The sequence below is a fragment of the Vidua macroura genome, chromosome 5, assembly GCF_024509145.1.
Source record: "Vidua macroura isolate BioBank_ID:100142 chromosome 5, ASM2450914v1, whole genome shotgun sequence".
NCBI classification, from domain to species: Eukaryota; Metazoa; Chordata; class Aves; order Passeriformes; family Viduidae; genus Vidua; species Vidua macroura.
In genome coordinates, this window is record NC_071575.1 from 58,871,914 (window position 1) to 58,887,295 (window position 15,382).

A 15,382-nucleotide genomic window follows, 5' to 3' on the forward strand; every position below is an offset into this window, starting at 1 on the left:
CACAACTAGGTCACCTAGATTCCCCCAAATCCTGCTGGCTTTGTGCTTATGTCAATGATGAAATTGAACTGAATATTCTTTCTCTTCCATGGAATATATAACCAGAAGAACTTCAGAATGTAGCCGATATCATGATGGAAGAGAATCATTGAGAAAATTATAATTGAACAATACCCCAGAAAACTGGTACTGCACAACAGCCCAGAAAAAACAAGACATGTTTTCACATATAGAACAGAAGTGTACTTTTGCGTCTTATTTAGAAGAGTTGCACAGAGCCTCCATATAGCCATGGTGCACAAAACAAAGACATACAATCTCCACTGATAATCACCAGCTCTACTTTTCAGTGCAGTTCAGCATTAACAAGAACAGTAAATACAGTTAATTTAAAAATTAATTAATTCAATAGAGTTAATTAAAAAATAGCCAGTACATAGACAAAAAAAAAATTAAGCTATAATCTATACATTTCATTCCTACATGTTTTGCCTGGGTTTGTTTTACGTTATATTGTATAGTTGTATAGTCTTACTAGTCCACAGTTGATGGAAATGCCTTCTTTTGCCCTTTCTCCAGTAGCTCCTGTTCGTTTTAACCTTTCGGATCCCGCCAGATCAACAAAATGAAACTTGGCAGTAAGAGTTTCATATTCATTCATCTCAGAAGATTCAGATATTATCCTGTTATCAGTGGCATTATCCTGAAGCAAAGAAGAACCCACAACGCTTCGTGAGATCATTCACATTAACATCAGCAAAGTTCAATCAACAATTATTTACAAAACTACCTCTTTACTATGACCATCTCCTTCTTCTTTCTTTTATAACAGTATTTTGAAACATTCTATCTCTGTTTGAATCATATGACACTAACATATCATTCTTGAAGACCCAGTTCTAGATGCATATGATTACACATTACTTTAAGTACAAGCTACCATTGCTTCTTGATGAAGAAATGAGGGGAAACTCTATTAAAATATACAAGTCTCCAGCAAGGTGAGCAACAAATTTGTATCTCTCCTAAAATGCACTCTTGAATCAATTGTCTAAGGAAACTAATTTAAAAAAAAAGAAAATTTTCATTACATTATGACCCCACAAAATCACCAGAACAGCTAGTTCATAAACCTGCCAAAAAGCTGTAAGATATTTTGATTTTATACCTCTCTAAAACCCATCACCAGCCTCCCTGTGGGATGACTCTTCAAGTTACATTAGGAACTATTGTTGGAAACCATTTCTCCTAGCAATCAGTATTCCACTAGCACTTCTGACTTCCCCGGAAAATAATAACAGTAGAGGGAACAAGGGAAAATGAAGATGTTCCTTTCTCCCTTCCACCTTCCTCCCCCCATCTATGCAGGGACTCTGCCCAGGAACACACTGCACGGGGGCAGGTACCACAGCCTCAGCCTCTTTCCACTTCACATCCCAAAGCACAGCAGGGAAATTATCCTTTTTCATTAGACAATCCCAAGCTTTTTTACTGTCAATAAGTTTAGTTCTACCATTCACTGTAGACTTTTATTTTACTACGAGTGTAGTTAGATTTATTGTCAGGAAAGTAAAACAATGAGAAAAATTCTTAAATCACTCACTTCTTGACCTTACTGGTCAGGCACCCATTGCAGGGCAATTTCTACTAACTTGGCATCGTGTCTGATAATAAGCATTTATCAAGTGTATACTGGATTCATAAAAAACTCTCACAGCCCAAACTACAAGCTTTAATAGGAATTTCCAATCATATTAAGCACAGAAAACCCAGAAAAACCTTAAAAACAAGAAAAACCAAACAAACAAACCCAAACCTAATCAAAAAGCCAAACACAGACCCTCAGGTATTCTGTGGTGACCTTTATGTCCTTGGCCAGCCAGCCTACAGCTCCCTTTGCTACTGCAAGGGGTAATGCAGGTCTCTGCAGACCAAACCCTTCTGATGGTAGTTAAATATTTCATGCATCCTTTTGTAGCAGTAACAGAAGAGAATGGGAACTGTGCCACTTCCACAAGACCAGAAACCATTATTTCTGTAATTTTGATGTTTACACTCTGGGGACCACACTCTCATTTGCAGGATTAATGCATCCTTTCACTCTCCCCTCATTTAGCAAGTGAAATGCACATCCAGAAAGTTCCCAGAGCATGGCTGGTGTGAAGAGAGCCCCAGGAGCATGTCTGTGCACTGCAGCCCTGGCTGCCTGCCAGCCCTGGGCACGGGCGATCGCGCAGAGGGGGCACGGCCAAGGCTGTCATCCGAGAAGGAGAAACTGTGTTGCCCTAGTAACAAAGGTCTCCCAAAACTGTTGTCTACAGAAACTTGAGCTACATCTCTCCTGGCCACCCAATAATAGCTTGTATTAATTTAGATTCCAAGAGCGTTCAGAGGACAGTGTCAGGTCTATCCTCTACTCTCCTAAACAACACAGGGGAAGAGGAGGGTGTTGTCTTAAAAAATTAAGGATTTAGAAATGCCCAGCTCCACAGTCAGATTATCTTGGGCATATCTCCCAAGAAAAGCAGAAACAAAACAGTTTGGCATAAGGCAGAAGATGGTCACCTCTTTCTCCAACATAAGCCTCTGTGTTACACAGGCAGAGCCAGGCAACAGTCCCCTGGGCAGCTCAGCTGTCAGGGAAGGCTGCAAGTGCACCAGCACAAGGGGACTGCTGTGCCATCAACCTGCAGGAAACAGGCCCCCACATGATTCCTCAGCCTCCAGTAGAGAGTTTGCAACAAAAAATTTCCAAGCAGACAGTGTCACCATATAGTGACTGAAGTGCCCTGTGTGGCCTTGGAGTGTGATGCCAATCCCTCCCAAGTGAAGACAGCTGACCACACCACCAAATCCACAGTTTCAGCACAGAAAGCAGAAAGAAGTGTTTTTAGCAGGTGTATAAAGCAGGTTTACATACCACAAAGGACCAGGAAGGAACACACATTTTGCCTGTAAATGATTATTTGTAGTATTAAAAAATAAAAGCAATCCCCCAAAAAGCACTGTAAATCCAATTCACTGTTCCACATGCTTAAAAATATGGTAACTGTGGGTCGGATGCTAGCCAGATAGTATTTAATATTTAAAAATTATATGCAAAAGACCTTTAGAATATTCAAGTTAAGTCCCCCTGAAGGTACTGTAGTTTTCAGTAACGTGGATTTCTTCAGAACTCTCCCCTTTACAAGATGCACCCTACAGCAACTAACAGCTGACCAGTCACACACAGAATATTCCACAGAACAGCTCTATGTTCATTTGTAATTTGAATTTCAGGTGCATAGATTTAACAAAATACCTGCACTCCAAATATATAGCTATTTAAAATATATACACTGTGCCTCAGAATTTAATGCTTTTCTACTTGCACTTTATTGGATATCAACTATTAATCTGAAATATCCAAGCAGTTTCAGTTAGGTGACTGCAAGTTTAAACCCACTAACTGCTATGACACTTAAATGTGCTTTCCCAATTAAAGACAAATTATATTTTAACTTTCTCAGTTGCGTATGTCGCAACGAAATACTGAAGAAAACGCTAGAGGAGAATAGGTAAGTTCCTGTAAGAGTCTGCAATTTATGGTTGCCTCTGGCTAGAGGATGGTTACATACGCACAGATTAAATCAAATTATTATAATGCTTAGCAAATTCATCAAGCATTATGATGACTACAGCATCCTTAATAAGTGCAATTCAAATAGCAGTGGCTGCCAAAACCATCCCCATTTTGAAAAATGGCTACTAAAGAGAAGTTTACCAACAGCAAAAATACGTACAGCATTAAATGCGGGACAGACTCTGGTCTGACACAAGTGTATCGTGAAGATAGCGTGTGACCGTGAGCTCTGGACGTTCATCTGAGTGCTGGCAGTGGTTCGAGACAAAGCTCCCAGCTTCAAGCACTGCATCATCTAGAAAACAGGCAGAAAGTACATTGCATCCCTTGCTGATTAAAGGAAAAATGTTCCTATAACACTTGCTGTTTTGGATATATGACTAAAATTTCTCTCTTTGCTATGCATTCAGTTCCTATACACAAAAAAAAAAAAGGACAAAAATCCTTAAACAAGCTAACTAAAAGTATTTTTTGTGATTTCTCTAAAATACTTAAATCTTCGTATTCCTCTCTTTACTGTAGCCTAGTAGTAACATAGCTATCTTCATACCTGTCCAAAAAAAAAAAAAAAAAGTACAATAACATTTGTATTCAGATTTGTGGTGTGTGTAAACAGCAGTTTATTTCACATCAGCCAAATGCAAAGCTTTCATCTCAAAGTAAATAACATATATAAGATATGGAAGATCAGATTTACATATATGTCAAAATTCTCCCAGCAGAACTATATTATGAACTAAAGGCCTGTTCCCAGCTTTAAATGGAAGTGATATGCACTTAGTATCAAATATATCACATTTAAGGCTACAAAGAATTAAGAAAATAAAAATTTTAGTTAGCTTTTACACTTAAATTGCCCAGGACCCAGATATTAGCTAGCATGCCCTGTATTTTTAACCGTTCATCAAAGCATAGAGACATTTTCAGAATCTACTTGGCATGTTACAGTGTAATTTGTTTCCAATTATCACCTCAGATTCTCCATTCACAGTTCGGGTCGTAACACCCACTGTATAAATTCCTCCTGCTGAATCTTCATGTATTTTAATATTTGATTTTTTATTCTTCGCATCAATATCACGTGTGGTATCAAACAGATCAAGAATTTCTTCATTGTAAAGCTGAGGAGAAGAAAAAGACAAAAACCATATCATTTTCAGAAGGATTTCTTCCAATGATTAATAAATCTCTGCATGGCACACACCAAAAGTGGTAAAAATTCAAATGTTTCAGCTCCCAAAAGATGTGAAACATCCAAACTTACAAGGACAATAGGTGACAGAGCATCTGCAAATTAAGTGACCTGCACAACTTCCTACTGTGCCACCCAAAAGGGGGTAACTTCCTTCACATTGCCAGACCTGAGATAAAATTCTTTGGTGGGACCAGGAAAGAGAAGGAATTTGGTGCCAGCAGAACAAGAGTGGTTTCTGTGGCAGGAACCTGCTGTCTTCAGATTTAACCTTGGGCTTTTCTTTTGTGGATTCAGTTGGCTGCACCCTGCTCCAAACACTTCCAACTCACTCCACTTGCTCTCCCTGCCATTGCAACTCATCTCCTCTCTCACACCTTCATATTTCTATGGCTCTCATTTAGATAAATTCTTCCTGGGCAGGAAGGAATTTTACATATGATAATACTTTTTGTGCAAGCTGCTTCTTAAAGACACCAAGCATCAGTCCAAAAATACTATGGCATAGCTTCTTGAGCAGGGCTTTTGTACTCCATAAGAATGTTCTGAACTTTATGCAGTGTTTAGATTGAATTGAAGATATCAGTGAAAAAAAAAAGACAGCCCACCCAGAAAAAACACTATCCTACTGAATTTCATGGCTCAAGTCTCTGTCTGTGTACCCTGGAACACACCAAATGTCTCTAATTTAGTTGTACTAATTCATGTCAGTAAAGCTCAGCCCAGACTAATTCAATTCCTGATCAAAATCCCTAGGTAACAGTCAAAGAACCACAACAGATCTGTATTCACACAAGGTACTTTCTCATAGTACTGAAAGTGACTTTCTCCTCTCAAAAGTAAAAAAAGTCATCTCTGAGAAGAAAAAGCTCAGCATTTGTGAATGTGACGCTTTTAATCCTTTACATATTAAAAATGATACCTGATATTTAATTATCAGGTATAGATGTTCTATGTAGGAATCTTCTTACTAATGTTTTGCCTTCAAAAAGTCAAACAAACTGATGCCACAATTTAGAGCAGATCTTGATACTGTAGCTGCAATTGCATGGGACTGCATATGTCTGTCTTTTGAAAAAGCAGGAAAGCAAGGAGTTAAGGGAGGCAGACTGCAGCCAACTAAAGAACGGCAAGAAAGTAGCAAACAGAAGTCACTGTTCCCAACAGTTACCCAGCTGTAAGACTTCAAAGTTATTCCAAAAATACAATCTTGCTTCAACATGCTCAAGGACTAAATTATTGTTAATGCAATCCAGCTCTAATGGTAGACAGGATAGGATGAAGAGGATACTTTTTGACACAAGAATAGCGTATAATAGCAAACTAATCAGAAAAAGCTCCTTCTGGGAAAGCCTCAGTAGAAGGAAAAAAATCTACCAACTAAAATGACTTTTTTTCAAGGGAGAAATTATTATATACATCATTTAACCTTTCTCTAAATAGATAAACAAGACAGTTGTTTAGTACAGTTCAGCTGAAATCCACTGCAATGGCTGCAATTCTTCATATAATTCTCACTGCAGCATTTAATCACTGTCCTGTATTTTGGGACTCAGTCATATTTGTAATGTTATGTCAAAAAACACAATAAATTCAGAAACCACACTGGTTACTGCTCCTTATGCTACTCATGTTGCAGCTGCCTAAGCAAAGCTGCAGCTCCCTGGTGCACAGAGTAGAGCATTCCCACAGCACATGCTCAAGCCAACTCTCTCTAGGCAAATATTAGCCAGAGCAACAAAAGATTCTGCATAAGGGTAGCAACGACAAACCAAGACTGATACAAAATTAATGCCAGCTTGTTAATGACTAAAGGAGTTAGTTTACTTCTATAGTAATAAAACGAACAGCTTTTCTCATGGGTAGTATTAGAGTGGGGTTTTCTACCCCCAAAGCAGATAAAGTTGTACATACTGAAGTAAGCAAAACAAATTTACACCTGCTCTTCCTAAAATTGATTCTGCCTCTCTGTGTGCCTGATGTATCAGATTTTGCAGGTTGATAGTAAATGTAAATACATTACACCCAAATCAATCCATTTAAAGAGCAGTTCCACAGTCAGGACACACAGTATAAAACCTGCAAGGCATAAAGCAACAGCTGCTGCAGGTCAGAAAGATCACAGATGTTATGGCCCCTTTACCAGTACTGTGTCTATGAGAAAGCACAAGGGGAGCAGTTTTGCCACAGTTTTGCCACCGGGTTTTTATTCTCTGGGTCTAAGAAAGAAGGGAACAGTGACACTGAAGCCCAATCCTAAACCAGTGGGAATTGCAGAAAGAAAGTATTTTCATGCTAGGTTTCTTCGTTGGTGAAAAGAAGTCTTCTGAACAGATTTTGAAAGCTAAAGAAATCTATGGCAAAGTGACAAAAGCAAGCAAAGCATGGTCACTACTTGAAGCCACAAAGTACAATTAGGGGGGCTTTTATAATTTCTTAAGTTTTGTCAAGAATTACCAACAGGCAAGAGCAACAGGCCTTACAAACAGAAAGGGATAAATGATAACAAACAAATATTTCTACTTCAAAATAACACTATGAAGGGAAATAGCAAAATAATTGGAGTAAGATAAAAAGACTTTTTCATAAATTGAAGAGCTGAAGCAAATCCCATAAATTTTCCTTTTGAAATCTTGTATATTAATTCAAAACACCTTGGGAGAAAAGAAAATTTAAAAGAAGCAAAAAATATTTAATTGGTTTTCTGAAAAAAAAAAAAAAAACAAAAACAAAAACCCAAAACAACTACCAAAAAACCCACATAAAGTTACACCCACAAATGTGGATCATATTTACCTCTAAGAACTGCGCATTCACTTTAAAATCAGGAGGTGGAAGTCCTTGCTTAATAGCACCTTGTTTTTTTTCTTCAATACATCTGAAAAGGTGCTTAACAGCACGTGATATAATGCCTTGTTCCTCTTCTGTTATGTTGACATCAAATCCAGTGCCCATGGTGTATGTTTTGCCAGCGCCTGTCTAATTTGAAAAAGGAGTAGTCACTAGAACATGTTAATAGTACCAAATCATCACAGAAATACAGTCTGAGAACACTAGTGTTCACATCAACCTGCCATCTTTTACAATATTAACACATAAACAACAGGTCACTTTGAAAAATGGATAAACAGCAGAATTTGGACAAACTCTACTGTTTATTCAGAGATCACATACAAGAAGGCAGAGAGCAGTTCAATCTTTCATAACCCTTCCCCTAGAAACCTTCCCTACCCAGCTCACATCAGCCTTGAGCTATATCCTCTAGGTCAAAAGATGAGTTAATGTCTCCAACCAAGGCTGTTAATTGAAACATGTATTTTGAAGGTAAAAGCAGCATTTGCAATTCTTTACTGAAGTAGATCAAATGACTCCCTTAATTAAGATGTCTGAATATCTCAGGTATTATATTCCCATTGTTCTCGCTTTATACTAAAGAATAAAAGCTCTATCTTCACTAGGAAGATCATCTAATTAAATGTGAAGTCCAATAGAAGTCAAGGTAATGTAGTGTTTTCACTTAATTAGTGGGTCAAGTCTAAGACAAAGATAGGATCACACAGCTAAACATAATCTGCTAAACTGGATCTGCAAACTGCTTTGTTTGACTAGGAATAGACTTCACCTGTCTAACCTGAGATGCAACACCTAACAGAGGTGAAATTCAGCATCCAAGACCACATTTTATGCAATCAACTTGTAAGGGAATATTCAGAAGACAGTAACACACTCTCTACATTGTGCTCAGCTTCAAGTGTGCCCAGTGCACTAAGAGGGTGTGTTCTTGATGAAAAGTTCTCTGACTTTGGAATCTGATCTCTACATTTTGCCTGCAAGCAAACAATGTGGCCTGAAGTTCTCCAGGATCTGTTTTTTAAAAGCTCCTATTCCCAAAAGTCTCTAAAAATGCAGTGGGTTGAAAAGTTTTTCAGAAAAGAATCTCAGTACAACCTATCTCTATAGTTCAAGTGATTAGGTCAATAATTTGTATTGCTGCATTGAGGTGAATTCAGGAATTATATGGACTGATATTATTCTCAGGACTACTATTAAATTCAGATCAGTGGCCTATATATATATATATATATATATATATTCTGTGTTTCAACTGCCAGTCTGAACAGAATTTATATAAACTCACTCTCCTAGAAGGTGACTCATTGAAAATAAACCCAATATGCTAAAACCAGATTAATATATTCAGAAATTTAAGAGAAAAATAATTTTCAAAAAACTGTTTATTCCAAAATAAACACTTTGAAATAAAATTGTGAAGCTTACCTGGCCATAAGCAAAGACAGTGGCATTATAGCCTTCAAAGCAACCTTCAATCAGCTTTTCTATGCACTGTACATAGATCTCTTCTTGCTGTGAGTCAATGTTAAAGACATAATCAAAAGTGAAGGCCTTATCTTTTCCCAAGAACACTTGAGGTTCACCAGGTGTGACAGATGTACAAATATGGCATCCTTCAATCTTCTCTTTGGCTAACTGTGGTCTAATTCTGTTTTGGAAGAGATAAAAAGAACTATTAGAAATTCTCATCATCAAAAAATGAGTGCACAATATAAATAAGGGATCTGAGAATTCCTTAATTACTAAGAAGTCAGAATTTTTCTTCAGCAAGCCAGAAGGTTTTTGGCAGTCTGAGCCACAGTATTGACTGTATCAGAACCCCAGCCATAAAACTGCTCATGCAAATGACACCATCTTTTCTGAAGGTTCACCTGCTTCAAGCTGATGACCTGCCTGGAACTCTGAATGTTTCTGTATGTATATTATGCATTACTGAAGAGTCACTTTTCTATGTTGTTTCAGACTTGGAAATCAAGCTTTCCAGTTTTATCAAACTTCTGCATGTTTTCATTGTAAAAACAATCATTTTACTTTTTTTTTTTTTTAACAAGCAAGTTAAACATGTAAAAAATATATAGGATAGTTTAAATAGCAATCTGGGAGCAAGGACCAACCAACACCTAGCTCAGTTGCTTAGAGTCAGGTGCTACTGCAGCCAAGATTGTGAGTTCAGTTCCTCTATGGGCCATTCACTCCAGAGTTGGACTTGAAGATCCTTATGGGTCCCTACCAATTCAGAAAATTCTGTGTTATCATCTTAAATGAAATCATCTCCTTGCTGTGAGAGCAATGACAGCAAGGAAAAGGCTACATTTTTTTCTTTCTTTTTGTCAGAAAAGGAACTTGTACAGCCTTCTGAAGAACACTTCTGTGAAATGTTTGGTTTCACTGAAGAAGTATACCTTCAGACAACAGAAAAAGAACAATAGTTAACAAGTTCTAAAGAGTGTCTTATTCCTCATTATTTCCCCTCTAAGGCAAATTTCAGCTTTTATTTCAGTTTGTTCAGTTTCTTATTTTACAAAATAACTTGTAGAATATAGCTTGAACTTCTTCTATTCTACCATTTTATTAATTCCTCTGCATTCTTAACACTCTTGCAGCCTCATCAAAATTGAATTCATGTACTGGCCTCACGACTAATAATGACTGCAGAAGCTTGTGACTCAATGGGTTTAATGATTAACTATCAAGAAGAAAAACTCTGGCCCACTTAACATATTGCTCTAGCCGTAAGTAACTAATAATTTGCTTACAAAGCTACCTTTGTAAAAAAATATTTCCACGTTCCCAAAGCACCACCAAAAAAACAACGCAAACCAAAAACCCAAACCAAACCCAGACACACAAAACACACACCAAAACGTGTGCAGCTTAAAAGATGTGACAAAGATGGCTAGTAAGAATGATAAAAAAGCAGCAGTACAGCTACATACAAACAGAATCATGGAATATTTTATATAGATCCTCCAATTATATTTCAGTTACACAGTGTCAAAGATCTGCATGCACAGAGTCTATTTAAAGGCACAAATTCATCTCATATTCCATGTTTTGAGGGCCACATGCACATTAATGCTCTGTTTAGAGCAGCTGTGCTGCCTTGAAGCAAATTCCCCAACACTTTGAGATATCACATGTTGGTTTGGATCACAGAGCAGTTTCAGTGTGCACAATTTACACCCTCTTCAGAGGAAACTAAGCCAAAATGCTTGACTCCAAACACACAAAACTTGTTCCAAAATCTAATGGGAGCATAAGGGCCCAAAGCTACCTGCTGATCTACTGTGACTGTGCCAACACCTGCTGATACAGAGCAAGCTTGTCTCCAACAACTGAGTGGGCTGCTGCAGACTAATTATGTACATGTCAAATGAAGTTAGAAATATCCTGCTTGAAAAAAAAATACAAAAAAAAATCTCACAGAGCACGATATATCTACTTTTTTTGCAGATTCTGAATTTTTCATGCAGGGATGTGCACTGCTGTCAAGAGTATTTTTCCGATTTTTCCTTCCGACAGTTTCATTATATCCCACATGTGACACTAGAGATTAACCTTAATTTACCTGTAAGGTTTTCTGCACATTAATTCCAGTATGGAAACTTCATTAATGATCAGGAGGTACCACCCTTGTCAGCTTGCCCTCTAGTGTAAAGTGAAAATTAAGTAAACCTTTGAAAAATATCATTAAAGAAAAGATTATATGATGTGCAAAATAGGCACAAATATTCTACAACTAGTATTTGCATTTAAGGATACAAAGGGTGTAATATAGATCAAATTTTCTCTCTAACAACATCATAAGGAGTTTTTTTCTTTAAATGAAATAAGAATGCTAAAAGTAATACAGGATTTACATAACTCCTTCAATAACAACCAACTTGATCCACTTGTACCTGTGTCAACTGAACACAGAATCTGATAAATATGTACAGAAACTTGCAATACATTTACTTCCTTCTAAATTAAGGAAATTTTGGTAATAAAATAGCTTTTATTTCTAGGTGGAGAAAGTCTTCAAAAGAAAAAATTAATCATACGCGTTTTCTAAAAGCATTCTACACAACTGGAAGGTCGAGCAAATAAAACACTGCAGCTTGCTGTCTAAAACAATATTTAGGAAATGCCCACTCAGTAGGTTATTCTGCTGCCTTCTTTTACTGCCGTGAAGTCAGTCAGAGGGCAAGCTCCTTTTTCAGACTAAGCACTCTTATTCTTTCACTAATCCAGTGCACACAGTACAGAGGCCACCAATTGTCCCTACAGGAATGAACTCTGAGGGCTTGTAAATGTCCAGAGGCATGTCTCATAGTCTTCCAGAGCAAAAAAGCCTTGGAAGATCTCTTCTAGAAAACTAGATGGAAAACACATCTTCAACATCAAGCAAGCTTTAGTGCATCCCAAAAACACAACTTCTCCCCAGTTCCAAAAAGGCTTTTAGCAACAATTTGCAGAATGAAGCTGACAAGTTTTTTTTTAAGTTTTTCTTAATATGTTTTTATTCTGTGCTTGAAAAAAAAATTAATTTTCTACACTGATGAACTGATGCAATTATGACAGGTGCCAAATAAATTTCTCCTTTCTACCACTAAGTAAAGACTGACTGACCATGAAAAGGAACAGCATGCCTAAAATATCAATGATTTGCATGATAATTGTTACAGTGATGACAGGAGTGTAAAGCGAGCAGTTTCAATGTTGCCCAGCAGAGACTTCCCATGAGAATCCTCCCGGCCAGGTCCTGCCTTGCAGCCAGGCAGCACCTCCCAGAGCTGTGCTGCACAACAGCAAGCTGTACAGATCAGCCCAGCATAACCAGCCCACAGCTGAGCTGAGGGGTATCTGCCTCACTGCTAGCAGCTTCTTACCAGCTCAGCCACTTCCCCTGGGTTGTAACACAACATTCAGAGATCCAGCAGTGATGATGGTGGCCTTCTTCCCTAACTTACTAAATCAGAAAGCAGTGCTAGGAGAAAAAACACATTTCACCAGCACTTAGGCAACACAAAGGAAAAACAAAGCAAGACTCACCACAGCAGGGCAGCTTCACACCAAAGACAGACTCCCTTCTCATTCTGTCACTAGTCTTACACAATGTCCCACTCTGCTATGGAGTTGAGAGGTAGCAGAGACAGAAGTAGCACAACTGCATCAGGTTTGAATGACATCTTGCCCCAAAGAGATGTGCGGACAAGAAACCTTCATCACCCAACCTGAGTATCATTAAGGGATTCTTCATGCTCTGAAATCTATACAGCTCTCTTGTTAAATTTGCCATGAAGCTAATGTGATGTCTTCAATGAGTAAGCAAGAGATTCCTCCCCTACACCCTGATTACTGGCCACTTACAAACAATGTGAGTGCACCACCCAAACCTCAAGACTCTCAGTCTTACTATTTGCACTGAATGTGTGGTCCAGCAAACGGAAGTCCTCATGCAAGCATTCGGCTACAGCACTGCTTATAGGAACATCTCCTTCTCCATTCCACATATGAATTGGGAAAGTGATTTTTTTTTCCTTTCTGCTCACAGTCAAACATTTTCCACTCTCACGTCTTAATGTGGTCACTTCTGTCAGCAAAGCAGGCAGTGCCCACACTTTAAAAATGTGAAAGAGTTCATTCTGGTCATCTCTCCTTGCCCAGCCTGTGGTCTGGCAGTCTGCCACTGAGATTTTTCTCCAGGACCAATTTGACTTCGCCCATTTTGTCTTCTACGTGGCCCCACCCCACCTGTTTTTTAGGCTACTCTCTTAATTACAGACAATCAGGTGTTTTCTACCTATTTCCAATCACATCTCCTTAGATGTGGCAACTTCCCAAACAACATTTTGCTTTCCATCCTTCCCTTTGCTCCTCTCCAAAGTATGAACACACCCAGTTCTTGTTTACGTGTACTTTGCAGCACCTCCAGGCCACACACATGAAACTTAATCCCCTAAATCTCTCCTGCCTTAGCACACTGGGACAAGTTGTCAAATTAGGGAGTACTAAACCAGCCAGCGGTTGCGCAGTAATGCACGGTATTGTACTGGAACTAATCCCTCAGTAGAACAGGGGCACAAGGTCTCTGCTAAAAGTATTGTCAGCTAGAACACACTCAGATAATACAGTTCAGGGACTACAGTCATCATCAGACCAATACCCTGTGTTATGCAAGACATCAGACTTTACAGAATTGATTCTGTTTAAACTAGATAATATCATTATCTCTTTGAAAAGCAAAATTTACTTCTAGGGATGAAAAATTGTCACAGTGATCTAAATATATATTATGTACATAAATAACTACATGCATATATAAGGATGTATATATACACACACATATACACACACATCCCTTTTACTAAACAGTTTTACCTCTGTGCCTGTTTATTTAAAAACCTCTCCATTATTCAATTTTACCCAAGCCATCTCTAACCGTCTATGATCACATCACCTCTTAATCTCATTTCATATACTAAACAAGACCAGTGATTTTTTTAAATTTGCATCTCCATGAGAAGAACTGTAAACTCTAACAAAGGGTAATAATCAACATGTTTACCATATACCTTCTCAGCGCCTCTACAGAATAGCATTAAGCACACAAGAACGTCTATGATTGATCTAAAAAGGGCAAAGAATAAAATTAATCTTGTTTTACAGAAAGCAAAGCAGAAAAAAAATAAACATGGGTTGATCTTTCAACTGCAATGACTATCCAGAAGCCCTATGTTGGAAAGAAAAGATTACTCTGAAGCCCCATGTCATTAAAAAAGGCTCTGTGGGGAAGTGGCTGTTTTCAACTTGCTCAGAAAAGCATAAATTCAAACCTCGTGGTATGCTGAGCAGGAAACAAGTTAACCTGTAAACCCAATGCTATTCAATACTTCTCTTACTACACTAAGCCTATTAAATTTTACACAATTAAGTTTCACATGTGGGTATATGAAATATTAAATCCAGAAAAACCTAATAAAATACTTAGTGAAGCACAGCAGGCAATACGACCTGGGAAACAAAAACTGCCCAAAACCAGACGAAAACAGCTTCCAACTCTTACTTCAGCATCAGAATTCCCTCACCTTACTACTCCCTTAAATTTACACTCATCAAATCACTCTCATTAAATTCCCTTTAGAACAAGCAGGGAGTAAAGAAAGCTAAGTAAGTTTCATCTCAGACACCCGATACTTAGGCTTGCAAAACTTTTCAGTATTTTTGCTTGCACACACTGGAATCTTGCTCTGCAATTAACAACACTTTCAAATGAGACCACAACTATAATGTCTGAATGATTTCCTCTGAACTACACCTCTCAACGAGCTTTAAGGATACAAAAAGATCTGGCATATGAGAAACTCCAGGTTTATCTCCTGTTTACACAGCAAAAAGGGTGCAGGAACAAATCTTTAGGCTCATACCAGCAACCATCACCTACAGAGAGTTTCTGAATAGCGGCATCACGAGTGGTGTAACTCCACATTAATGGCATCAATCGCCAGTATTACATGTACTGCTATCGAGACGGAAAATGGACATGCAATTACAGACATACAGATTAGAGTGACCACATGAGACATGGCTCGGCAGATGAGCCACCCAGCACATGGGCAAGTCTATCTCCCTGCCATGGGTCAGCTCCCACCCCAGGAACCTGCTTCACCCTGTGCCAGGGGCCCAGGCACACTGCAGTCACCCAGCCAGGGCAAGGAGCACCACCTTGCTGA

At 38.3% G+C, this 15,382-nt stretch overlaps 1 protein-coding gene across 9 annotated transcripts in view; it reads right to left on the minus strand.

The window, feature by feature from the left end:
• Positions 1-15,382, minus strand: part of KIF21A (kinesin family member 21A) — an 86,435-nt gene that overhangs the window by 48,169 nt on the left and 22,884 nt on the right. For all 9 annotated transcript variants that reach the window (XM_053978587.1, XM_053978586.1, XM_053978590.1 and 6 more), the window contains exons 2-6: positions 9,093-9,315; positions 7,611-7,793; positions 4,594-4,743; positions 3,783-3,917; positions 536-703 (exon numbers count right to left, since the gene is read on the minus strand). In XM_053978587.1, coding sequence (XP_053834562.1) covers positions 536-703; positions 3,783-3,917; positions 4,594-4,743; positions 7,611-7,793; positions 9,093-9,315 — 859 coding nt within the window. The remainder of the gene's footprint in view (positions 1-535; positions 704-3,782; positions 3,918-4,593; positions 4,744-7,610; positions 7,794-9,092; positions 9,316-15,382) is intronic.